This window comes from Epinephelus lanceolatus, chromosome 2 (assembly GCF_041903045.1).
Source record: "Epinephelus lanceolatus isolate andai-2023 chromosome 2, ASM4190304v1, whole genome shotgun sequence".
Taxonomy (NCBI): domain Eukaryota; kingdom Metazoa; phylum Chordata; class Actinopteri; order Perciformes; family Serranidae; genus Epinephelus; species Epinephelus lanceolatus.
In genome coordinates, this window is record NC_135735.1 from 51107719 (window position 1) to 51135000 (window position 27282).

The 27282-nt window shown below is 40.5% G+C and overlaps 1 protein-coding gene across 5 annotated transcripts in view; it reads right to left on the reverse strand.

Annotated features, from left to right (window-relative positions):
* Nucleotides 1-27282, reverse strand: part of crtc3 (CREB regulated transcription coactivator 3) — a 218408-nt gene that overhangs the window by 78612 nt on the left and 112514 nt on the right. For all 5 annotated transcript variants that reach the window (XM_078162438.1, XM_078162437.1, XM_078162433.1 and 2 more), the window contains exon 4: nt 18717-18775. In XM_078162438.1, the coding sequence (XP_078018564.1) occupies nt 18717-18775 (59 nt within the window). The remainder of the gene's footprint in view (nt 1-18716; nt 18776-27282) is intronic.

The following is a 27282-nucleotide window of genomic DNA, read 5'->3' on the forward strand; positions in this document are numbered from 1 at the left end:
GAAAGAATTACAAGGTGGTTTCTTTGTCCAACAAGTTCTATGGCACTAAAGATTAAAGGATACTTTTGGCTTATAACAACTTTGTGTCTTATGGCATAGTTTTGGTCATCATTTCTTTTGGTTATAACATGGTACTCAAAACAATTGCAGAGATTAAGGGACACAATCACATTGCTAGGATGAAGTTAGACATGGCAAGATGATCAGACAGGTTGTTAAAAAGCCAACAGTTTAGCCAGATGATCTAAACCAACTGATGTGGAGATAATGCTAAAAGTGAGTGCATTTTTTTCTAGTCTTGACATATTGTTTTGTGATGTTACTGCATTCACAGATCTCAGCAATTAACTTTGTGATTACAATCGAATTATTACTGACAGGAATGTCCAACCTCTTGGATCCCTACTTACTGTGCAATGTTACTCTCACAGTGCAACGTACTGCCAAATTCTGACTAATAAAAGGTAAGTACAATATAGCTTCTGTGCACAAGAGAGGAAACCACATTAGCACTTCCTTACCATTTCTATCTGGTATGATCAATATTATCAATTATATGTACTCCCTGATCTAACATTTTCATCTCAATAAAGTTGCTACAGTTGTCAGGATGCCATCTATGCATGCTGACATGGCACTCCTGGCCTATGAGAAACATTATAAGTAGCCTTACAAGAGCCAACAATCTTTTTGCAATTACATTGTTATCTTGAGATAACAAAGCTTGTTCCCTCAAGGCTTGTTTTCTTGAGATAACAAAATAATTAACTTTTAATTTCAAGATAATAGCCTAAAATTAATAATTGGGAGGACAGCCATTCTTGGCTTCTGTACAATAAATGCCATTAATCCTAGGTCCAACATACTCAGGGGGTTTTGCTACTTCAGCCTTACTTGGTCTTATCGTGGCTTATGTTAGCAAACTTTAGATAGATACAGCTGTGTTACTGACATTGCTGAGTCAATTGTACTCTTACACATACCACTGACATTGTCATTTATGGCCACAGTTGCTATTAATCAGAAAAGGTTAAAGAGTTTCACTTTCTGAGGAGCTTTGAAACACTTTTGTAGTTGGGCACACTAAAAACGAGGCTATTATTAACAATCCCACAAAAATTCAACAAGATACAACATTAAAGCCTGCAGGTCTGCAGTGACACTGCAGGGACCATCTCTGTGCAGTGTCCTTTATTGCACAAGTACATTTGATGAGCAACAGACGAACTACAATACCTGCACATGGGTCAAATCAGCTGGGTTAGCTGCTAAGCTTGTCACTGTGGGATGTAATAGCAATTTATTTATAGATTCATGGAATGCAGATGTGCTGTGGCACTCCACACATCCAACAAATATCCCACTGACACTTTTCCTGACATATATTTTCATGTTGACAAAAGAGTAATCATGTTGAATTAAATACATGAAACTAACTTGGTATATTAGCTAACAAGCACATATAAATCTAGAAACAAAGCTCAGCTACTTTAAATCAGCCTAAATAGTGAGGATGAAACACAGAAAGACAAACTAATGGTCTACTCTACTTGGTAAACCACACTAGTATTATAACAGAATGGTCGTTTGTCATGTGACTGGCGTTTGTAAGCAGTAAAACTGCCTTATTACTGGAGGGCAGTAATCAGACAGACTAGATGGAGGATAACAGCCCTCGGAAAATCATTACACCACATCTCCCAAAGAGGACATTTTAAGATCTCTCCTCTGGAGGGCCTTTCTACAGAGCAATCTCTGGGGAGCTCTGTCTGACATTTCATCCCAAGAGGGGCTGGTATAGGAATAGCAGGCCAAAGATGGATGAATGGATGGGGAGAAGGGCGTGGGACTGGATTGAAGCTCTGACCCTTAACAGATGGTCTCCAAAGGGACACATACAGGGCTGTACTCAGGTCTGGTGCCTGAGGAACCAATACCCTGCAAGAAATTCTCTTCCCAGCGTACAGTAATATTGTTTGGCACACAACATTTCCAAACAAGCACTATACTTTGAGTGAACTCTAGAGGACAGATGGTGGATATAAAAAAATCATGGCTTGACACACTACAGATGGACAAAGTTGGGAAATCCCTCTTTTCCTGTAGAAAAAAAAGGCCTAACAAAAGCCAGCGAGATGGAATAAAATTTGCTGGCCAGTCATGAAGCGGTTAAAGGCTATGTGAACAGCTCTGTTCCCCTGCATTTCTGTCATGCCTGCTGATCCCGTCGCACTGGCCGGCTGCCTCTAACTTTTGATCTATCAGAGGCTGGGAAGCTTGGCATGATTCATATTGATACAAAACCTCTTGTGAAGGAGAGTAACAAAAGAGAATTTCCTTTGATGGGATTTCCCAGCAGGCTACTGGAAGAAGAGCCTCCCTTATCTGGCAAGACATGAGTCCAGACTATGATTTCTAATTTCCCCTCCAACTGTGTGTTACAGTATGTCTTCATTTGCTGCAAGCTTCAAGTTCCATTAGTGGTCTTAAAGTAGAAACACAACACTGATTGTTCAAAAGCAAGCTTATGTGCTGTTCATTTATTTTGCCTACATGTCCAGCTGCAAGGACAAGGGCACTCTGCACATTTTAGTTGAAATGACATTAATAATGATAAAAATTGTGAAATTGCCAGGTTGCAATGGAAACATTACTTTGACAAACGGTGCAATTTGTATTCCAAGAAAACTGATAAAATTTTATGTGACAACTCACAATTCATGTAACTGAAAACTGATATTTACCTTTTTGTTTATCCTAACATGTAGGAATTATATTGCTACTGTATCAAACTTCAAAAAGTAAATACCAACAAATTTTGTACGCTAAAATTGCATGACAATGTCAAAGGACATCCTATTTTGTAAGGAGAACATAACTATGACTGCGTCATATTACATAGACAAGGATATTTACAGTCGCCTCTCTGTCGGCTCTGCTGAATGTGTAATAATTTATGCCTTTATTTTGCAAGTGTTGGTGGTGCTTTTTGTGGTTGGCTTTGGACAGTGGTCCAAGTGGACTAGCCATTGAAAAATAATTTCACCATACTTGGCTGGTGACTCTTTTTCTATATGCCGATCTGACAGAGCACTGGACTATGAGGAGTGGAGGAGAGGAACTGAGTGGTTTATGGTGAATAAGGACTATGGTGTAATGGCGGGAATGTGAGGTGCTGTCCTGGTTCTGCTGTGGATCACTGCTATACGCTATTCAAAGGGAGCTGCAGAGCAGTGCTGCCTGTATGGATACTTATATTATTCTACAACCAGAAACCAGAAATTACCAGACTCAACCAGAAACATGGACAATATAAAGCAGCAGCCAACATTGTAAGAAGACAAAAAAGGACAAAATTAAATGCACAAGTTAAAGGAGCTGATGGGATCACATTTCATTGGTGTTGTACTTTGTATAATTCCATGTGACAAATAAATGATGGATTAATTGTTAAAACAATGGTGCTGCTATTGCACAGTATATTGGTGTAATACCACTGTCCAATTCTTAAAGTGGAATCCTGGATTGTATTTCTATGTGACCTTTGAATGTTCTACAATGATTTCTTGAAAGTTGCTGAAAAATGAAGAAATCTTGTCTGTGAAGGCTTTCTGTTCTGATTTTCAGGAGACGAAAAAAAAAAAAATCAGATGTAAAAATCAGTCTGCTGCATGCATCTCAAGGTACACCTCAGTTAAGACACATTGTAGCCTACTACTTCTGTGTAACATTAATCTCTTCTGCATCCATTCTTCTCTTTTACACAGAGTATGTATATCAACCATGAATCATAAAAGTCTAATTCACTCATGACATCCTGGCAGATCCCTACATTTCAGGAGGGTTTACTAGACATTTTTCTTTAATAGCCGGAGCACAGCGAGCTACTAGAAACAAGAACAAGTAGCCCATAGCATCCATGTTTGTCTTGGTTGAGCCTTTAGAAAAAAAATATCTTGATCAAATCCGACAGTATTTTAAAAGTGAGCTCATCACACCTCTAACTAAACTACAGTCAACACTAAAAAACAACCCAGAAGTCAATGAAACTAAAAGTTGTGTAAAATTCTCTTATGGTAGGATTGGTGGACATTGAGCAGATGGATCTAGGTACTCTCTTTAAGCTTTTGGACACAACCAGTTTAAGCCCTAAAGCGCTTAAGGAGAAACCTTATATATGTCTGCCTGTGACAATGAAGTGGGCCAAAATCCACTGCTGAGGGAGAAGTTTATCCCTGTTACACACTGTGACACAATCTGTTGCAGGTTGGAGCAGGAGGCCAGGCTTGGCCTGCACAGGCTTGATGGAGCTGATGCCAATCACATATACAGTGCTATCTGCATGGAATGATGGAAGAGAAGAAACAATCAAAGGAGGTAAGGGCTCGACAGTGCGAGTGTTTCACTCGCATTTGCGACTAAAAATAGGTGTGTGTGAACTGTAAAAAATATTTAGGGGCACATGTGCGCATAAAAAAATCACCTGAATCAGCCTATATTTTTGTCAATAAAAAATTCAATTCAATTCAATTCAATTTTATTTATAAAGCCCAATATCACAAATCACAATTTGCCTCACAGGGCTTTACAGCATACGACATCCCTCTGTCCTTAAGACCCTCACAGCGGATAAGGAAAAACTCCCCCCCCCCAAAAAAAAAACCCTTAAAAAATATGATAATCTAACCGCAAATGTTGGAGGAACTCCAGCCGCCTTCCCTCTTCCCTCTTCCCCGTGTGACACGGTTATGGGCAGTTTTCCAAGCCACTGTCGGCACAATGAATATAAGTCCCACTGTCGGATGGGTGGGAATAAGTCAAAGTGTGGCGGAGAAGAGGGACCAGGGACAGTTTTTGCTATGGGCAATGTGGACGACCGCCCAGGGTGCAATCTAACGTGAGGGCGCACGAGCGCCCTCCAAAAAAAACCAAAAAAACAAAACAAACAAAACTCGGCAGTTTTCTAGACTACCGCTCATTTCCACGTCAAGTTAGCGGAGTGGGTGCTGGGGCGCCCCTATTATCACGTTTCAACCAGCAGCAGAAAGGAAAGGCGAATCCTGGCGGTTGTGGGTTGAACGGGGGTCACAGACAGGAATACGGCGGAGGCTCATAGTGCTCTGCGGCGCAAGATAATGGCTTACGACGTCATTTGAAATGTCATCAGACGCGTCATCAAATGCCCTAATGGCATCGCAGTATGGAGAAACGCTCTGTATTGACATAAGAATTTGCACTGTTTAAATGCATGCAATATGTGTTGAATGTATTAAAATGTTATGTTTACAGAAGATGTAGCTTACATGTTGTTTTACAGTCACACTGTGTGGTTTGAGAGCGACAATATTTGCAACATTATTGGAGTCCATGTTTTGAAACTAATTAAATAAAACTAAAGAAGATAACTCAATATTCAGTGAGTGATAAGTTACATGACTTATTTTTTGAAAGCAGTAATTAAAAAAAATAAATAAATAAAAATAAATCACATTTTTCTCTCCTTTTGTCATTAGCCGCAATTTTTGTCATTTGCCGCATTTACCCGCAAAAAATCACATAAAAATGCCGCAATTTTTAATTGCATTTTTTTTTTTACAAAATTGGCCGCAAATTCAAGGGTTTTTGGCCGCGAGATCCTGGAGGGACTGATCAACAGTGTTTATTTCTAAATCACTTCAACAATATGTATTGTCAATTTTCAAAGGAGGATCCCTGCAAATTAACAGCTATGTAAAATTAGTCCTAGCACAATAAACTTGCGGCTTACATTTCAATTAAAAAAAAAAAAAAAAAAAAAGGACCTCCTGAATACAGGGCTCCAGACTAACTTTTTTTAGTAGGAGCACTGTAGCCCCTAACTGAAATTTTAGGAGCACAAGCAGAAAATTTAGGGGCACACCTTAAATTGTCCTGCAATGCAATTATTCACATTTTTGACCATTTTAACTGTATCATGAACTGTATGTAGTCTACTGTACTTTTACATTGGACTGTTTTAACTACTGAAGTATTTAGCATCACAGAGACTTGTGGTCAAGCCCTGACTATATCAACTGATCTTTAATGAAAGCTGTCTTGTGTTTTTTTTTTTCTCTAAAAATATTAACCAGATACAATTTATTTAGCCTATGTAGGTCTGCTCAGCTGCTCTGCAGCAGCAAACTGCTATGATGCTAATTTACATGAGAATTCATGCAAAATGGAGGTTGAACCATGAACATAAATTACAGAAAGCCTGTAAAGCAGTTTCATAAATAATTAGGGATGTTCCTGGCGACAAATTTCCCTGTCGACTAAACAAAAATTTTGATTAAGACTAGTCGACTAGTCTGAAAAAGGGAAAACACTCAGAAAACAGTCAAAATTTAGCACAATTTATTGTTAAGTATTTGAAACATTGTCCCAAAAAAATATTGTGTGCATTACGAGTCCTTTGAAGCCTTCAATCACAATCCTCAACAACCATGTCAGATTTTAAATGCCGCTGAAGTATGAGATACCTTGTGCCATGCGGTATGAATGTGAACATGATGGCAACCAAAGTTAACCACTAAAATACCATCTAAAATTAAAAAGAATGTCTCTGAAATGTGGGGCACAATGAACCTTGCAGATTATCTGACAAAAATGATAGCAATTCACTTTAAAGTTAACATAACATCTAATTTTTAATTAAATTTCAGCTGAAATGAGAGGCATATTGTGCCATACAGTATGAATGTAAACCCTGCACATTATCTAGCAACAACTCACTTAAAGTTAAAACAAAATATAACTAGACTTGCACCGATTACAATTTTTTGGGCCGATATCGATTTCTGATTTGCAGAGTGTTTGGATGGCTGACTCCGATTTTGGCCAATTCCGATTTCATTTTTTTCAAACTACTTTACAGCACACAAGATATTGCAATATTTTCTGTCTTTGCTTTATTAAAACATTTTAATCAAGATACAACCAGCTTTTCAATAATCATCTCAATCAAACAAACAAAAACAGTGACACAGGTTAAGAAATGTTTTCCTTTTTGCCCAAATATAACTTCAGGCACAGTATTAAAATAAATAAGTAAAAAAGGCATACATAAATAAAAACATCGATAAATAAAATAATAATTCTTGGTGTATAGAATTTGTGGGTAATTTCTTTAAAAGACAAAAAAGTAAAAATATCTCCTGTGGAAAATTCACACAGGTCTTCAGGACATGCCCACCAGTAAACGCGCGGACACGCACATCTTCGGTACGTGGACACACGCCTCGTCAGTTTCAAGCGGCACAGTGCAGCAGTGAGAGCTCCGCAGTTCAGTTTAACACTGACAATTAATAATAATAATAACTTTATTTGTATAGCACTTTTCAATATAAATAACAAAGTGCTTTACAGCATAAAATATCAGCACACACTCAATATCAACACAAAATACATACAAATTAAACATTACATCATAAAAACCTTCCTGTAAAAGTGTGTCTTGAGGAGCGAGGTAAAACGAGGAACAGACTCTGAAAACCTGATTTCCTCAGGCAAATTGTTCCAGAGTCTAGGGGCCCTGATTGCAAAGGCCCTGTCACCTTTTGTTTTCAGCCTAGACCTTGAAACAGCTAGCAGGGCCTTATCAGCGGATCTCAGACTGCGAACTGGTTTGTGTGAGGATAAAAGGTCTGAAATATAGGCAGGGGCTAGCCCAAGTCTGGCCTTAAAAACTAATAAAAAAATTTTAAAATCAGTCCTAAAATGAACAGGCAGCCAGTGCAGGGATGCTAAAACAGGGGTGATGTGGTCACATTTTTTAGACCTAGTTAAAAGCCGAGCTGCAGCACTTTGTACTAACTGTAGATGGTGAAGTGATTTCTGGCTGAGACAGGTATATAAGCTATTACAATAGTCGAGGCGTGAAGAAATAAAAGCATGGATGAGTTTCTCCAAATCTGTGGCTGAGATAAAAGACCTGACTTTGGCTATGTTTCTCAAATGATAAAAACATGTCTGGACCACTTTTTTTTACATGAAGTTCAAAGTTCAAGTCCTGGTCAAAAATGACACCGAGGTTTCTGGCTGAGGGTTTTACAAGAGGTGTTAAATCGCCAAGGCTTTCCAAAATTTGTTTTCTTGTTGTGGATGGACCTATAACAATGACATCGGATTTTGACTGATTAAGTTGGAGAAAACTGTCTGACATCCAATATTTTATTTCTGTGATACAGTTGTGGAAGGCTGCTATATTTGACTGATCACCGGGCTTGATTGGGATGTACAACTGTGTGTCGTCTGCATAACAATGGAAATGGACGCTGTATTTACAGATGATGTCATCTAGAGGGAGCATGTAAATGGAAAAGATAATAGGGCCCAGGATCGACCCCTGGGGGACACCATAGGAGACATTAGTGGGGGAAGAAACAGAGCCAACTATAGATACCGAAGAGTATCTGTTAAAAAGGTAAGACCTGAACCAATTCAGGGCCACGTCAGTGATTCCTGCCCACTTCTCTAACCTGTCAATTAAAATGTCACGGTCCACCGTGTCAAATGCGGCGCTAAGGTCCAAGAGAACTAAAATGGAACACTCGCCGGCATCTTGAGTCAACAGGAGATCATTGCAAACTTTAAGGAGAGCTGATTCTGTGCTATGAAGTGATCGAAAGCCGGACTGAAATTTTTTGAAAAAGTTATTGACTGATAGATGATTTATTAATTGTTTGAATACAGTTTTTTCTAGGATCTTTGATAAAAAAGGGAGCTTTGAGACTGGGTTTTTTTGAGCAGAGGTTCAATTAGAGCAGATTTAAAATAAGCAGGAACCACACCTGAGGTCAGAGAGTGATTGACAATAGATAAAATGAAGGGACCAACAGTGGGCATAATCTCCTTCAGTAGCCTGGTAGGGACCACATCAAAAGGGCAAGAGGAGGATTTTATGCGCATCTCCATTGTGTTGAGATCAGTTAGTGACACTGAAATAAACGAGCAGAGGACTGACATAGAGTGGGATTGGTGAGCTGGCGGTTCCGGGACAAGTGAATTGTGGGGTCGACTGCTGATGGTGTGAGATGGTGTTTTCAATTTTTTCAGTGAAAAACGATGAAAATTGCTCACAGAGTTCAGGTGATGCATGTAAATTAATATTGGTGGGGGCGCCAACAATTCAGTTGAGTGTTTGAAACAGCACTTTAGAGTTTTGAGCATTCTGCGAGATCAAGTTGAAGAAAAAAGTTGCTCGTGCATCCTTAACTGCAGCATTGCAATTATTCATTAGGCTTTTCAAATGCTCATAGTGAACTTGAAGTTTGCAGGACTTCCATTTACGCTCTATTTTGCATACCTCTCTCTTTAAGGAGCGGGTATGGTCATTAAACTATGGAGAGACTGAGGAAGTAGGGGTGCACGATAACTATCGGGCCGATAATTATCGGGCCGATAACAGAATTATTACGTCATTCCGATAAGTCTGATATCATGACGAATAGCCCCAATAACATATATAATTTTGTCAGCACGGCAGTGCCCCGCTCCCACTATGAGACCTGAATGGCCTGCAGTGAATGCTGCGTTCAAGTGACGTCGGCATAATCAGAAAAACTCTTTCTGACTAGGAAAATTCAAGAAAAACAACTCGTTAACTCGGTCATAATTTCACACAGACGTGTACACTTTCTCTCTCTCTCTCACTCTCTCACACACACACACACACACACACACACACACAGACACACACACACACACACAGACGCGCACATTCTCTCTCACACTTTCACACTTTGCACGGTATAGTGGTACCAACGGTAGACCACGGCACTAAAGCTCCACAGTACATATGATACCATAATGTTGGAGTACTGTAGTACTTCGGTACCTCAGGTACCACTACTGTGGGATAAGTTCAAAGTCCAGTCGCAAGAGGCTGAGTGTCCATGCGCTGTCCAATAACGGCGCGCGCTGTCCAATAACAGCGAATCAAGTCCGGCTCCAGGTCCAATAATGTCCTCTTGTTGGCGTCATGACTGCCCAGTAGTACCTGAACAGCCGAGCCGTGGCAGCACACAGGTACGTGGCATGTCAGAGGAGAAATGAGCCGTTCACATTACTCTTTGTGTCAGTAACGGTCCACAAACCTCACCGCACTTTAGGGACTGTTCTTTACTTATGAAGGGACCATCAGGGGAGGAGGGTGGCTGGTTGATTTTTATTTTATTTTTTTTTATTTTATTTTGATCCCCCCCTATGTTAATCACTTGTTGATGCTGTTTTTGAAGTATGAATAAGTCAATAAGTAATTTATTCCTTTGAAAAGTGATTTATCTTTTTATAAAGGACAAAAGGCACATCTGCCTCATTTTTGCTGTGGTATCGTGATACTAGGCTACTCAGAACTGTGATACTGCCACTGGTATCGTACTGTGGGTCCCAATTTTGGTACCATGACAACACTATCTCACACACTCACAGACGCACACGCGCGCGCGCGCGCTCTCTCTCTCTCTCTCTCTCTCTCTCTCTCTCCCTCTCCCTCTCTCTTCTAATATGAGATAAAAGCACAACTGAACCTCATTTACCTTAGCGAAAAGGTATTCATTTGAATGGAACCATAAGCCAAAATTCTTTAAACTTATTTTTTTGTTACTATGGAATGCACTTTTTCAGTTTGTTTACATAGACAAGTCTAACTTGCTCAGTGCAATCATTTTCTATTTATTTTTATCTTTTTGAACTTCTGGAATGAACTTTTTCAGTTTGTAATCCCGATGCATGTATCTGCATCAGTTCAAGGGGCCTTTTTATTTTTATATCAGTAAGTAATGCACCTTATTTAAATTGATGTTCATTTGAGATATCAAATAGTTTTTTTGTTTGATATCTTTTCAAAAATGTTTGAGATGCTTGCCAATAGTTTTTCATTGGAAAAAATAAATATCTCTTCATTTAAAGAGTCAAAACTGTTTTGGTTTTGTTCATAGTATTGATGTCATGATCTTATATAAATATATATATATATATATATATATATATATATATATATATATATATACATACAGTACAGGCCAAAAGTTTGGACACACCTTCTCATTCAATGCGTTTTCTTTATTTTCATGACTATTTACATTGTAGATTCTCACTGAAGGCATCAAACTATGAATGAACACATGTGGAGTTATGTACTTAACAAAAAAAGGTGAAATAACTGAAAACATGTTTTATATTCTAGTTTCTTCAAAATAGCCACCCTTTGCTCTGATTACTGCTTTGCACACTCTTGGCATTCTCTCGATGAGCTTCAAGAGGTAGTCACCTGAAATGGTTTCCACTTCACAGGTGTGCCTTATCAGGGTTAATTAGTGGAATTTCTTGCTTTATCAATGGGGTTGGGACCATCAGTTGTGTTGTGCAGACGTCAGGTTAATACACAGCCGACAGCCCTATTGGACAACTGTTAAAATTCATATTATGGCAAGAACCAATCAGCTAACTAAAGCAAAACGAGTGGCCATCATTACTTTAAGAAATGAAGGTCAGTCAGTCCGGAAAATTGCAAAAACTTTAAATGTGTCCCCAAGTGGAGTCGCAAAAACCATCAAGCGCTACAACGAAACTGGCACACATGAGGACCGACCCAGGAAAGGAAGACCAAGAGTCGCCTCTGCTTCTGAGGATAAGTTCATCCGAGTCACCAGCCTCAGAAATCGCAAGTTAACAGCAGCTCAGATCAGAGACCAGATGAATGCCACACAGAGTTCTAGCAGCAGACCCATCTCTAGAACAACTGTTAAGAGGAGACTGCGCCAATCAGGCCTTCATGGTCAAATAGCTGCTAGGAAACCACTGCTAAGGAGAGGCAACAAGCAGAAGAGATTTGTTTGGGCCAAGAAACACAAGGAATGGACATTAGACCAGTGGAAATCTGTGCTTTGGTCTGATGAGTCCAAATTTGAGATCTTTGGTTCCAACCGCCGTGTCTTTGTGAGATGCAGAAAAGGTGAACGGATGGATTCCACATGCCTGGTTCCCACTGTGAAGCATGGAGGAGGAGGTGTGATGGTGTGGGGGTGTTTTGCTGGTGACACTGTTGGGGATTTATTCAAAATTGAAGGCACACTGAACCAGCATGGCTACCACAGCATCCTGCAGCGACATGCCGTCCCATCCGGTTTGCGTTTAGTTTGACGATCATTTATTTTTCAACAGGACAATGACCCCAAACACACCTCCAGGCTGTGTAAGGGCTATTTGACCAAGAAGGAGAGTGATGGAGTGCTGCGGCAGATGACCTGGCCTCCACAGTCACCGGACCTGAACTCAATCGAGATGGTTTGGGGTGAGCTGGACCACAGAGTGAAGGCAAAGGGGCCAAGTAAGTAATCAGAGCAAAGAGTGGCTATTTTGAAGAAACTAGAATATAAAACATGTTTTCAGTTATTTCACCTTTTTTTGTTAAGTACATAACTCCACATGTGTTCATTCACAGTTTTGATGCCTTCAGTGAGAATCTACAATGTAAATAGTCATGAAAATAAAGAAAACGCATTGAATGAGAAGGTGTGTCCAAACTTTTGGCCTGTACTGTATATATATATACTGTATATGTGTGTGTGTTATCGGTTATCGGTATCGGTTTAAAAGAAAAGTTATCATGCATCCCTATGAGGAAGTGATTTTGGTTCTGGTTTTGACTGGGGCTACTGAGTCCATTGTATTCAGGCAGAGGTCATTGAAGGAATTCACCAGGAGGTTGGTCTTAATTAACAACTTTCTCCTTCTCTCTTTTGAGAGAGAATCTTTTGTGTGCATGAATGATTAAGATGAGAAGCCACCTATGTTTCACTTCCTCACATTGCCCAAGCTGTGAGTTGCACATGTGCCTGTGTGTGCGCTGCTGATGTTACATGATGTCAATCATGCAGCGTGCCGGGAAGTTGACTGGCGTTTTAAATCGGCATATCTTAGACTGACCGGCCGGTCGTAAGTCATGGCTGATCACGTGAAACCCGGCCCGGTTCTGAGCACTGCCGATAAATCGGTGCAAGTCTAAATATAACATCTCAAAAAAGATTAATTGATGCTGAATTTATTTTCTAGATCAAAGTACTGCCAAACCGCGCTGGTTTTGCAAGAGGACATCTCTCCAATTTCCCACTGTGCTGTTTTAAAACTCCAGTCTACTTGAGTATTACCGCGGGGAGGGGGAATGCTGTCTGACAGCTCTGTAGCCCCCACTAGTGGCAGGTGGCTGCATGACAGTTCAGCTGCCTTGTACATGAATAAAACACTAATTGGTTTGACCGACTAATATTTCTGGTGCCGACTAGCGAGGGGGCACACGTTTAATCTTATCATAATTAAAACAATTGGAAATATGTATAAGCCTAGGCTGTAGAGGGACTGAAAATGCATTTTATTATTGTGGTCTATCAGGCTGCGCAGTGTAATAGGCTAAAAAAAATTGGCTGAAAAACAACAAAAGAAGGTTTCTAATGCAAGTAATGCCCAATTTATAGAGTTATAGTCCTGTCATTACTTCTGTTTAGTCACAAAAAAGGTTATACATGGGATTTATATGTTGTTATCTGCAGAAACACGAGTAGGCACTGTTCATAAACTTATATGACATATATATATAAATATGACAGCAGCGATAGTTGAATGTTTCCATGGCAATGAGTAAAACAGTCTTGAGGTCTGTCTATCAGCTGCTTGCAGTCTCTGCCCTCACAGACTTTATGTGATGACAGTAAATACGTCACACTACTACAACTGAAGTTTGCAAGGGCTCAGCCCACAAGTCCAGAGGGTGGACATTTGGATTCAGCTGCCTTCTCTTGTCCACTTTCTAAGCGAGGCACAGTTCATCTCGAACAAGCCTACTGATGAGTGTAGATGACGTGATCCTCGCAGTTAACTACCAACAACACAGGATTTTGTTTTCCACAGTTACTTTGGTTGTTTCATTGTCCACCATTTCTGCTGTTGCAGATAGTGACTGCAAAGAACTTACATTGAATAGTCTTTGTTAACTGGGGATGGCTACTAATAGCAACTGGGGAAAATAAAAGCACTATCCTCTTCCTGTTTTGGTAGTGCGATGGTTGATGCATTTCCTCTGTGCCATAAACTGAGCCTCATTCTCCCAGGAGACTGTATCCAGTGGCAGGCAGAATCGCATAGTGAGTGAGGGTTATATCGGAAACCAATATACTTTAGTGGGGTCCAAGGATGATGATCATGTTTTTCTGTAGGCCAACGCGGAACTTAACGTCACTTTGGTTGCCTCATGAAAAAGCCTATGGGATTTTTCCATTGGATTTTATTTTAGATGATTCCAGAAGAGCTCTGTGTCAAACAAATGTTTATGATAATTACATTTTTTGATCTGTAAGAAAATCTTCACTAATGGACACCACTTTTATGATTTTTGAGGCCTAAATGCAATCACCAGAAGTAAAAAACTAACATAAAGCCATACACAAACTACACCACAGTCTCATGATTAACCATCTCCACCACAACAAGGTGGGGCATTCCTAGGACACTCTATAGCCATTATATTGCGCAATTACCGGTTCCTCCATAATGGCAAGTTAAACAAAAACCTTGTCTATTGCTGTATTAACTGGATAAGCTGCGCCCTGGCAGCCGTAACAGTCAGTAAAACACTTCTGGTGACGCTTTACAGCATATGTCAAACAGGTTTATGCTACAGAAAGAATCATCCAATGAAGGGAGGTGGATGGCTAGGGCTGTCCCAAACAAAATAAATTTTTCTAGCGATTATTTTTTCGATTAATTGACTAATCTCACAATTCATTTTTCGATTAGTTAAACGATTATTTTTCAATTATCAATTATTTTTCCATTATATGATTGAGGAAATTTTAACAATATGAATACCAAAACATTTCTTATTAACATTAACATTTATTGAAACATCAGTGGTTCCCCTATCCCCGCCCCCCCTTGAAGGTCAAGTTAATTTTATTTTCTATATAGTGTCAGATCACAACAGAAGTCATTTAAGGTTACCTTTCCTATAGAACAAAGGGGTATTCCAGGTAGGAAGTTCAACAAACTCCGAGTCTAATCCTGAACTCAGAGTTTCTCAGCTCAGGGTAAGTCAGCTCAGAGTATCCGGTTCAAGAACAGCTGATTTGAATTAGTTCAATCAACTCTGAATAGGTACACCTTGCGTTAAGCGCATGCACAACCACAATAAAAAGCCATTATCAATGGAGCCCCGATACTTCGATTCACCATGGCTACTGGAGAGAAAAAGCGATCAACTTATTTTACATCTGTGGAACTGGAGGCACTCATGAGTGCCTACAGCGAATATGAGCATATATTTCGTAAAAAAAAAAAAAGTAACACCGCTAAAGCTGCCAAGAAGAGAGAGGCAGCATGTGAAATTTAGCAAGCAGAATTTCTTTTGACGGGAGGTTGGTGGCTTAATGGATAGAGCAGGCGTCCCATGTATAAGGCTTTTGCCACAGCGGCTCGGGTTCGACATGTAGATGGTTGATGACTAATTTGAAATCTGAATCCTTTAAAAACTATCATACCCAAGAACTCTGAACTGACATCAAAACTGATGAGAGCCCTGCCATTAATTTACATTTAACCACACTTAAAACCGCAGCATACAGGTGAAAAAGTGGTTTTGAATAAAATCTGATTTTCATGTAGGTGCAATCTCACAGGGGAAAAACACACTCGAAAGCAGCTTAAAATGAAACATAAAAACATCATTCAAACAGGTAAGGCATATTTGACTTGGCCATGACTGGACCTTTCTGATAGACTGATTCACCCAAAGTGTGTGAAGGAACGCTATCGCAGGTCCTTCCTGCCTGCTGCTGTCAGACTACATAACCAGCACTGCTCACAGTAAACTGCACCATGGACACTTTATTGACACTATGGACACTTTATGGACACCACAGCTGTCTGCTGTTTTGCACATACAATCACTTGCACTAGATGTGCTCCCTTTATCCACTGCTCATTTTCATTCACTGCTGCTCATTATTATCCATGTATTTTTGTACTTATTTTGCATACCTAGTTTTTTAAGTTTTAAGTTTTTAAGTTTAAATTTTGAAATCTTTAATCTGACTCTTTCCCCTTGACTGCTGTAACACTGGAATTTCTCAATTATGGGATCAATAAAGGTGTATCTTATCTTCTTTAGTTTTATTTATATTTGATTTATTAAATTAACTTAAATAACCTGTTATTCAGTGGCTATTTCATTATGTACTGTAGGCCACCAATATCATATAAAAAGCTACCATTCACAAAAAAAACGTAGCGCAATGCACAACATTTGCTCTGATGAGAGCGCACGTCTGCGATGTGTCAGATTTGATGTGTGGCCAGTAAATGATTGAGCCTAATGAAAAAACGGTACCGTTCAAACAGATATTCATTGGGGAATGGGGGTCTGAAGATCCTCTCCCGGCTTAAGGCATTGCGAATTAATTCTGCCTCGATATCAATCGGATTTCCTACATACAGACAACCCATGTCTGTCTGACAGCTTGCTTCAGGCTCGGCAGTAGGGAGGAGACAGGGTGAACTCAGGGTTTCTTCAAGAAAACCTGCCAGCGAGCAGGTTAGGGCCACAGAGTCAGTTGCCATGGTGATTGACTCAGAGTTTGACTTACCTCTCTTTCTGGAACTGAAAACCCAGAGTTTCCCTCATTTCAGGGTTAACATACTCAGAGCTTTCACTAAACCCACTTTCTGGAATACACCCCAGGCCTATACCTTGTCCCTTTATTAAACAAAATAAATAGCCTTGTGTTATTTATCTTATGTCATTTCTGTCTCTACATGGTCGCACGTTTACAATGTTTCTGTGCTCTCTGTAAAGTGCACGACACATACATACATACATACATACACACACACACACACACACACACAATGTAAATTTTGTGCCAGAGTACATCATTAAAACTTTAAATAGAGCTGGTTTAACTGAGAAAAAAAAAAAAAAAAAAAAAAAAAAGAGCCAGGGGAGGAGCTCCTAGATCTCTGACAACCTGACAGAGGTCCAGACTAAGCCCCCAATATTAACAGGGTTTCCCACACATTAATTTATCTGTGGCAGCCTACCACATTTAAAACACCTGCTGCCACATTTTATTTTTTTCTTTTTGGAGCTGGCATGTATTTACCATTCAGTTATTAATGCCCAATACTCTCACTGTGCAGAGCATACCCTGGCCAAAGACATAGCAGCAGAGCGTCAGGTGCAGTGAAAGTATAACTTAACCGTTCATTGTGCTGGTTCTAAAAGTTCCTCTGCAGCAGCTGCTCCTCTCAGATCAGCTTTGATCAGATTGATTGGTCAATTATCCACTCCGAGACTCAAAATTCCAAAAACTGCGGCTAAGGGAAAAAAATTAACTCATGAAAAGTTCTGTCTGCGCTGTGTACGCAGACATGCAAAAACCTCCAAATTTAGAGAGGGGACAAAGAATGATAAACATAGACACAGAGGCAAGAAAATAAACCCCCACAAGGTTAGTACCTCCCTCCCATTCTCAGTTAAAGCCACATATACATTATAATTCTGTGGGAAACACTGAATATTAATGCTTGTTTATTAATTGGCTTCTTGTCATTTTGCAAAAGTAATAAGAGTATGAATGTTATGTCTACTTGCCCAGCCTGCATGTGCCTCAACGACTGTGACTCTGTCTCATTTATTCATACTCTAACTGAAGTTTATTTGACATGATGCTCAACCTATCTTTGTGAAACACAATGTGGAACAAAGCAGCACCGTGCAAAACAGACATGGGAGTCTGGATTCATTGCTTTGTGCCACATGGCTCTCCCAGAAACACACCCACTCTGAGAAGACTGACATCTGGTTGCTCCGTAAGGACGTTTGTCAGCCAACCTGTTTGCGGTGCCAACAATGACGAGGGCGTGGGCCTGATTCACTTCTACAGTACAAGCTGTTATAGTATGCTCATCATGGAGTCTGGCAAATGTCTGTGTCTGCACAGTGGAAGAAGACAAGGCAGGGTGATTGGCAGCCAGCCAAGCCTGCATACATAACGCAAGTGTGGGGAGCAAGAGTGAGTGTGTGGGGAGGAACTTGGCTGAGCTTTTTATCACAGGGCCATAATTCACTTCCTTGTAAATACTGAGGAAAAGCTGCCTACCAGTACAATGATTGCTCTATGTAGGCACAACCAAAGCTGAAATAAAGGGATCTTACAATTTACATCAAGGCCAGCTAGTGTGGCATTTTTTCCCAGCAGGTACTGATATTTCATTTCTGCTCAGATGGAGATTCTGTACCACAGGGCAGTAGTGCTGTGACAACATGAAATCCCTACACACTTGAACAACTGCTGTTGAGCATGACCTTTAAAGCAAAAGGCTATCTGTCAAGCACCTTTAGGTAGACGCAGCCTTCCCTGGGCTAACACAGGGCTTGGAACATTTGTGCACAAACAAAGAAGGTCAACGACTCCACCCATCACCCAGCCTCGGCTCTGCCCTGGACATTCAGTAATTACATACATTTGTCATTTGAGTTTGAATGTGATGGCTGGTGCCTGAATATAGAAAGCAGGCACAGAGACGCTTGATACAGGAAACAGGGGTGGTGAGAGGAAACAGTTCCTGTTATAAAATCATATAGTAAGAGGAAGAAGAGAAGACAATAACCATTCTGTCAGCAGCTCAACAGGTGTACTACTCACCTTCTCCAGCTGTTGTCCAGAGGTGGGGACAGGTACACTGCTCCATATGGAGAGCTCTCTATGTAGATTTTAGTTAAGGGAATTATTAGCACAAACACAGAAACATCACTGGTGATATTAAGGTCATTTTTATACAGATTACATTCACTTATTTCAATGTTAGTAGATATCACCACACACAAAGAAATGAAGACAAATATACTAAACAAAATGTAAACATTGCACTTTTGTTTATCCTCCCATTGTTTTGTTTTTTTACAGGTTTAAGTTCAGGACTTCTTTGCACTCAGATATATTTCCCTTAAATTGTGGTCACAAATTTGTTAAAATCCATGTTAGTGAACACTTCTCCTTTTTTAAGATAATCCATCCACCTGACAGGTGTAACATATCAAGATGCTGATTAAACAGTATCATTACCACACAGGTGTGTCTGGGGATGGTCATGATAAAAGGCCAATCTAAAATGCGTAGTTTGATCACACAACACAATGACACAGATGTTGCAAGTTTTGAGGGAGCATGCCATTGACATGCTGACTGAAGGAATGTCCACCACAGGTGTTGACTGTGAACTGAATGTTCATTTTACTACCATAAGACATTTCCAATGTGGCTTCTATGAATTTGGCAGTACATCCAACTAGCCACACAACCACACAAGTTGATTACAGCAATGAACTGGAGCCATGTCAAGACCCTGGTGAAGACAGTGAGCATGCAAATGAGCTTCGCTGAGATAGTTTCTGATGGTTTGTGCAGAAATTCTTTGGTTTTGCAACCCAATTGTTGCATCAGCTGTTTGGGTGGCTGGTCTCAGACAGTCTCACAGGTGAAGACACTGGATGTGGAGGTCCTGAGCTGGTGTGGTTACACATGGTCTGTAGTTGCGAGGTTGGTTGGATGTGCTACCAAATTCACTTAAAATTCACAGAAACTAACAGACACTGGCCTTCTCCAGTGTGGTTTCTGTTAATGTGGCAGTATATCCAACTGGTCTCTCAAAGTAGAAACTACACACTACTACACAAGTAGTATGTGCGAAATTAGGATATAATTAAAAAATCTTTTTTCCATTTTCAAAATATGGCACAGTGATTGGATAAGCCAGAGCCACAAACCACACTAAATATTTTCATTTTCAAGATGCTGCTGTGCTGCCTGTCATTATCACTTAAACCACTTGGCACAGCAGATAACTTTCTAGCTTGCAGCTGTCAGACTAAACTGATTCTCAGTGTATGGGGGAGTGGCTCTGTGGAATGGGCACACTATGGGGACCCACTAAAAAATCAGTTTTTTCCCCCGTTTTAATTTAAAAACTTTTTTACCATTTAAAATAAGAAGTCAAACTTTTTAAAATGTTAAACAAAGACAGCCATTCAAGGATTCTGCCTTCACAAAATACATTCTTAAAAAACTTATGAGTCAATCAATCAATAGCTCATTAAAGGATAAATAAACAAGACTAGAAATCTGACCAGGTATTTGATGCTAGGGCTGGGCAGTATATCGGTTTTCTTTACCATATATCGATATGTTTTCAAGCATGATATAGATTCAGACAATACCGTTTATATCAATATAGGGCCAAGTTTGGTGACATAATGCATACCAGTGTTCTTCTCTCTTCTCTCACACTCTCCGCAAACAGACACACAGAGCTGCTCATTTGTTTAATCTGTCTGTTAATTAGTCTACAGTGTGACATTGGTCTATATGTTATACGAGCTTCGCTAATCAGTCTGTGAGATGAATGAAGTTACTGCAGTAGTACACATACAATACTGTGGGCCTTTTCCTCTGTAACTTTTAGCTGCGTCCAGTCGAGCCATGCTGCCCCGACCGTTTCTGTTATAGGCAGAAAACAATAACAAAACTCCATTGGTTTTCTATGGGAAAAGTCTATTTTCTTCAATAGCTTTCACATTACTGGACCCAGACACCCCACACCAATGTAGAATGATTTGGCCAAGTAGGTCTAATAAGGCACACCTCATTTTAAATGGGTTTCATGCACCAGGCATGGTGTTATGGGTGGGCCTGACAGTCCTAGGCCCACCCACTTTTCGACAGGCCCACCCTAAACTTTTCTTCAAAAAAATAAAAACTTTTTAAAATATTTTAATTTTGTCATGAATGATTAAAAATCAGCTAATAATCATATAATTTGTACTAAAATAGTCTAAAAGTTTAGTTTTAAAAATGATTTTAAAAAGCTGGTTATGTCTATTTTGATGCTTCTGCGCAAGTTCAGCGGATATGTGAGGTTCGGGATCGGATGTAGCCTACCGGTAGGCTAGGCTAGCTCCAAGTGATCTGGAAGTGTGAATCAACTGCTATATGTCTAAATTAATTTCTAGTAGTAGGTTATGTTGCAACAGTCTTTGTTTAGGTACCTTAAATGTGCACAAACGGTCTTGGAGTCATCGCTGCAACCAGGAGATGAACGAGAGCTGGTATCCACAACTCCAAGTCCTTAACAGACAGCCATAAGCCGTTTCAGGACCAAGGACAGTTTTATCACGGACACTGTCCTTGGCCCTGAAACGGCCCACACCAACGCAATACAACAACACCATCGACTATGCCAGGATATAATAAAAAATAATCCCTGTACTGAGCCTATGGCAGACTAATATATTGTTACTCACCACTAGACGTCTTTAAAGAAGAACATGCATCTGTTATTGTGATTGCTGGCACCTGATAATACATTATTTATAGTACGTTCGCTAATTGATGCATTAGCCTATTCATAGATAGCCTATTAATAATATGACCACCAGATAATGTCACATAATTGAACAAAAACAATTTTATTCAGTGACAGTAAAAAATGAAATTTTGTTTGAGCATTTCTTGGGAGTGCTACAGGGCTGCTATGGGCTTCTTTGGGGGTGCTGATGTACCCCCAAGCTCCCCCCCAGCGCCGCCTAGCACTCTTCTTTGGTCAGAACCAAGGAAAGCGATCGCGGGTAGGTCCGTCCAATGCACTGAAACATTATTAAATGCAATCAAATATTTAAGGAGCATCAAGCAATTAAAATCTGTATGAAGCAAGCATAGGTAATATAGCACTATATCAGTCAGTCATTATGATTACGTCAAACAGTGATCTACTAACGTTTGTAATTTAAGGCCCACCCACAATTGGTCTGGCACACATATACACACACACATATATATATATATATATATATTATACACATACATAGATACACACGCACACACACACATATATATATATATATATATATATATATATATATATATATATATATATATATATATATATATATACACACACATATATACATATACATATACATATATATACACAGTACAGGCCAAAAGTTTGGACACACCTTCTCATTCAATGCATTTTCTTTATTTTCATGACTATTTACATTGTAGATTCTCACTGAAGGCATCAAAACTATGAATGAACACATGTGGAGTTATGTACTTAACAAAAAAAGGTGAAATAACTGAAAACATGTTTTATATTCTAGTTTCTTCAAAATAGCCACCCTTTGCTCTGATTACTGCTTTGCACACTCTTGGCATTCTCTCCATGAGCTTCAAGAGGTAGTCACCTGAAATGGTTTCCTTATCAGGGTTAATTAGTGGAATTTCTTGCTTTATCAATGGGGTTGGGACCATCAGTTGTGTTGTGCAGACGTCAGGTTAATACACAGCTGACAGCCCTATTGGACAACTGTTAAAATTCATATTATGGCAAGAACCAATCAGCTAACTAAAGAAAAACGAGTGGCCATCATTACTTTAAGAAATGAAGGTCAGTCAGTCCGGAAAATTGCAAAAACTTTAAATGTGTCCCCAAGTGGAGTCGCAAAAACCATCAAGCGCTACAACGAAACTGGCACACATGAGGACCGACCCAGGAAAGGAAGACCAAGAGTCACCTCTGCTTCTGAGGATAAGTTCATCTGAGTCACCAGCCTCAGAAATCGCAAGTTAACAGCAGCTCAGATCAGAGACCAGATGAATGCCACACAGAGTTCTAGCAGCAGACCCATCTCTAGAACAACTGTTAAGAGGAGACTGCGCCAATCAGGCCTTCATGGTCAAATAGCTGCTAGGAAACCACTGCTAAGGAGAGGCAACAAGCAGAAGAGATTTGTTTGGGCCAAGAAACACAAGGAATGGACATGAGACCAGTGGAAATCTGTGCTTTGGTCTGATGAGTCCAAATTTGAGATCTCTGGTTCCAACCGCCGTGTCTTTGTGAGACGCAGAAAAGGTGAACGGATGGATTCCACATGCCTGGTTCCCACTGTGAAGCATGGAGGAGGAGGTGTGATGGTGTGGGGGTGTTTTGCTGGTGACACTGTTGGGGATTTATTCAAAATTGAAGGCACACTGAACCAGCATGGCTACCACAGCATCCTGCAGCGACATGCCATCCCATCCGGTTTGCGTTTAGTCGGACGATCATTTATTTTTCAACAGGACAATGACCCCAAACACACCTCCAGGCTGTGTAAGGGCTATTTGACCAAGAAGGAGAATGATGGAGTGCTGCGGCAGATGACCTGGCCTCCACAGTCACCGGACCTGAACCCAATCCAGATGGTTTGGGGTGAGCTGGACCGCAGAGTGAAGGCAAAGGGGCCAACAAGTGCTAAACACCTCTGGGAACTCCTTCAAGACTGTTGGAAAACCATTTCAGGTGACAACCTCTTGAAGCTCATCGAGAGAATGCCAAGAGTGTGCAAAGCAGTAATCAGAGCAAAGGGTGGCTATTTTGAAGAAACTAGAATATAAAACATGTTTTCAGTTATTTCACCTTTTTTTGTTAAGTACATAACTCCACGTGTTCATTCATAGTTTTGATGCCTTCAGTGAGAATCTACAATGTAAATAGTCATGAAAATAAAGAAAACGCATTGAATGAGAAGGTGTGTCCAAACTTTTGGCCTGTACTGTGTATATATATATATATCAAATCAAATTTATTTATAAAGTACATTTAAAAACAACCTAAGTTGACCAAAGTGCTGTACAGTAAAGGTAAAATCACAAAATAACAAAGTGCAGAGATCAAGATACGTAGCAATATAATGTATAGTCCCATATACACAAATCCAAAAGTAGAGGAACGAATTGGAGAGTGGAAATACAAAAGACTAAAAAAAAAAAAAAAAAAAAAGGATAAGAGTTCAGGAGCTCAAAAGCTTTAGAGTAAAAGTGGGTCTTAAGTCTAGCCTTAAAAGTGTCCACAGATTGGGAATCGTTAATGGAGAGAGTTAGACTGTTCCAAAGTTTGGGTGCAGCCACCGCGAATGCACGATCCCCTTTGCCCTTTTTAGCCAGAAGCTGCTGGTTTGAGGATCTGAGTGCTCTGGAATTTAAAAGGGGATGTAAGAGCTCAGAAATATATTGGGGAGCCAGGCCATTTACAGCTTTAAAAACAAACAATAAAACCTTAAATTCAATCCTGTAATTGACTGGTAACCAGTGCAGGGATGCCAGCACAGGTGTTATGCTGTCTCTTTTCCTTGTGCCAGTTATCAGTCTTGCAGCAGCATTCTGGACAAGCTGCAGGCGTGACAAGGAAGATTTAGGGACACCCAGATATAATGCATTGCCATAGTCCAGTCGGGAGGTGATCAAGGCATTTGTGATGGTTTTTAAGTGGCTTGAAGAAAGGAAAGGTTTGATTTTGGAGATGTTTTGGAGCTGGAAAAAGGACCCTTTGACAACAGTATTGATTTGTCAGTCAAATCTTAAGGCAGAGTCGAAGACAACACCAAGGTTTTTTGCATAGGCATGGAGGTTTGGTGACAGCGGACCTAAGTGATCGGTTAAACCCTGGACGGAGTGGGAGGGACCAAAGAGTATGACTTCGGTTTTGCTGTCGTTAAGTTGGAGGAAGTTTAAGGCCATCCAGCATTTAACTTCATGGAGGCAGTCAAGAAGAGACTTAACTGTGCTGTTATTGTTATTGCTGGGTTTTAGCGGGAGGTAGAGCTGCGTGTCATCGGCATAGCAATGATAGGAGATATTGTATTTTTGAAAAATGGAGCCTAGGGGGAGCATGTACAGGGTGAAGAGAATGGGTCCTAAAATGGAGCCTTGGGGTACTCCACAGGTGATGGGGGCTGATGAGGAGATATGGCTACCAGACTTGACAGAAAGCAATCTATTTGTTAAATAAGATGTAAACCACTGGAGGGCGCAACCTCGAATGCCAACTTGATGCTCCAGACGTTGCAGGAGAGTATTGTGGTCAACCGTGTCGAAGGCAGAGCTAAGGTCTAGTAGCACTAGTAGGGCACAATTACCAGAGTCCATGCACAACAAGAGATCATTTGTGACTCTGAGTAGTGCTGATTCAGTGCTGTGATGTGTCCTGAAACCAGACTGAAATTTCTCCAAAAAGCTATTGTCTTCTAAGAAAGGAAAGAGCTGAGAATAAACCATTTTTTTCTAGAACTCTGGAGAGAAAGGGCAGTTTTGAAGTAGGCCGGAAGTTATTTAAGATGGAGGGATCAAGGTTCGGCTTCTTGATAATGGGTTGTACAATTGCATGTTTAAAAGGAGAAGGAACAGAACCATTGGCTAAGCTACTGTTAAGGATGAGAGAGATAGTGGGACCAACAGTGTCAAAAACATCCTTTAACAGGCGAGTAGGAACAGTGTCGAGGGGGCAAGTAGATGGCTTGGTGTGTGAAACGATATTTTTAATGTGAGTAAGGGACACAGGCTCAAACTTGCTTAGGACAATAGCACGGGGGGGGGGGCAGGAGGGTCATAGTCAGGAGGTGAAATAGCAGACCGCAAGTTAGCAATTTTACAAGTGAAGAAATTTAAAAAATCATCACAAGTCACTGTGGATGGTTCAGGGCAGGCAACAGTGGCAGGATGAAGAACTCCATTAATTGTCTCAAAAAGCACTTTGGGGGAGTGTGAGTATTTTGAGATGATGTCAGCAAAGTATTTCTCCCTAGCTGTTCTAACAGAAAGTTGATAGTTTGTGAGACAGTTTCTCAGTATCTCATAGGAGACCTGAAGCCTGTCTTTTTTCCACCTTCTTTCAGCTTTCCTACAGGCTTGTCTGAGAGCGCGAATGTCATTATTGAGCCAGGGTTGAGTTTTTATTTTAGGTTTTCTGATTTTCAGTGGGGCAACAGAGTCCAAGATATCAGCACAAGTGGAATTAAACTGGTTGATTGGCTCCTCTGTGTTCAGGGGGGAAGAGGAGGACACAATGTTGCAGAAGAGCAGAGAAGCTGGGTTTAAGGTGCAAGTAAAAGAGGCTGGTAGTTGAGGTTTGGGAACGATATGAATCATGGTAGAAAACTGGATGCACAGATGATCTGAGATCCCCAGATCCTCAACGGCAAGTGAGGGAACAGTCAGACCAAGGGTAAAAACTAAATCCAGTGTATGACCAAGGTTATGGGTTGGGGAACAAACAATCTGAGCAAAGTTAAAAGAGTCCATAATATTGATAAATTCAGCAGCTTTGGCATCATTCAGCATGTGGACATGGTAGTTAAAGTCACCAGAGATTAATATTCTGTCATATTTCACAACAATTGAGGAGATAAACTCAGTAAACTCAGACAGAAAAATAGCATCCAGCCTAGGGGGGCGATACACGACCACACAGAGAACTGGGTCAGAAGCACTGATTTTAAACATCAGTACCTCAAAGCTGGAGAAAACATCAGTACTAATAGGAGTACATTTATGGCAGTTCCTGAAGATGACAGCAATGCCTCCCCCACGACCACTAGACCTAGGGGAGTCAAAGTAGTCATAGCTGGGGGGACATACTTCCACAAGATGTCTGTGCTCACCAGGCTTCTGCCAGGTTTCTGTTAAAAAGAGGGGTAGGGTTAGGGGTAGGGTTAGGGTTGAAAGATTTAGGATGAAAGACTTATTTGAGAGTGATCTCACGTTTAAAAGGGCCAGGTTACACGAGGTGGCAGGGGGGCTACTGAGTTTGATGTGGATGAGGTTGTTTTTATTTGCAGCTTTGAAACTGCCCCACACACAGGACATTCTATCTGACAGGATAGTCTGAATGGGGAGAGCAACAGTAGAAGGTGTTGGTGATCCGTGGGGCCAGTAGGAGGAGCTCTCGCTGGAAACAGCACATTGAGGAGAGGAGGGGGGGCTAGGTGTGTGTGTTGACGTCAGATGAAAACAGTCATTCACGTGGGGCGTATTGCACGGCGAGTTGAATGTTGCTTGTTAACAGCTGGGAGCCCTGATTGTTTGGGTGAATGCCGTCGGCCTTGAGGAGAGATGTGCGATTCCAGAAGAGATTAAAGTTTTCAATGAAAGTTACACCGTGAGACCTGCATGCGGATTGTAGCCAGTGGCTGAGATATAAGACTCTACTGAAATGTTCCTTGCTTTGAGACAGCGGGGCAGTTGGACCAGAGATAAAAATGGATTTTCCGGATTGTTTTAGAAATTTAAAGAGGCTGGAGAAGTGAACCTTGGTCAGCTCCAAATGCTGCCGAGAGGAATCGTTAATTTCCCCATGTATAATGAAGCGATTTATGGAGGCCGGGAGTGAAGGCAG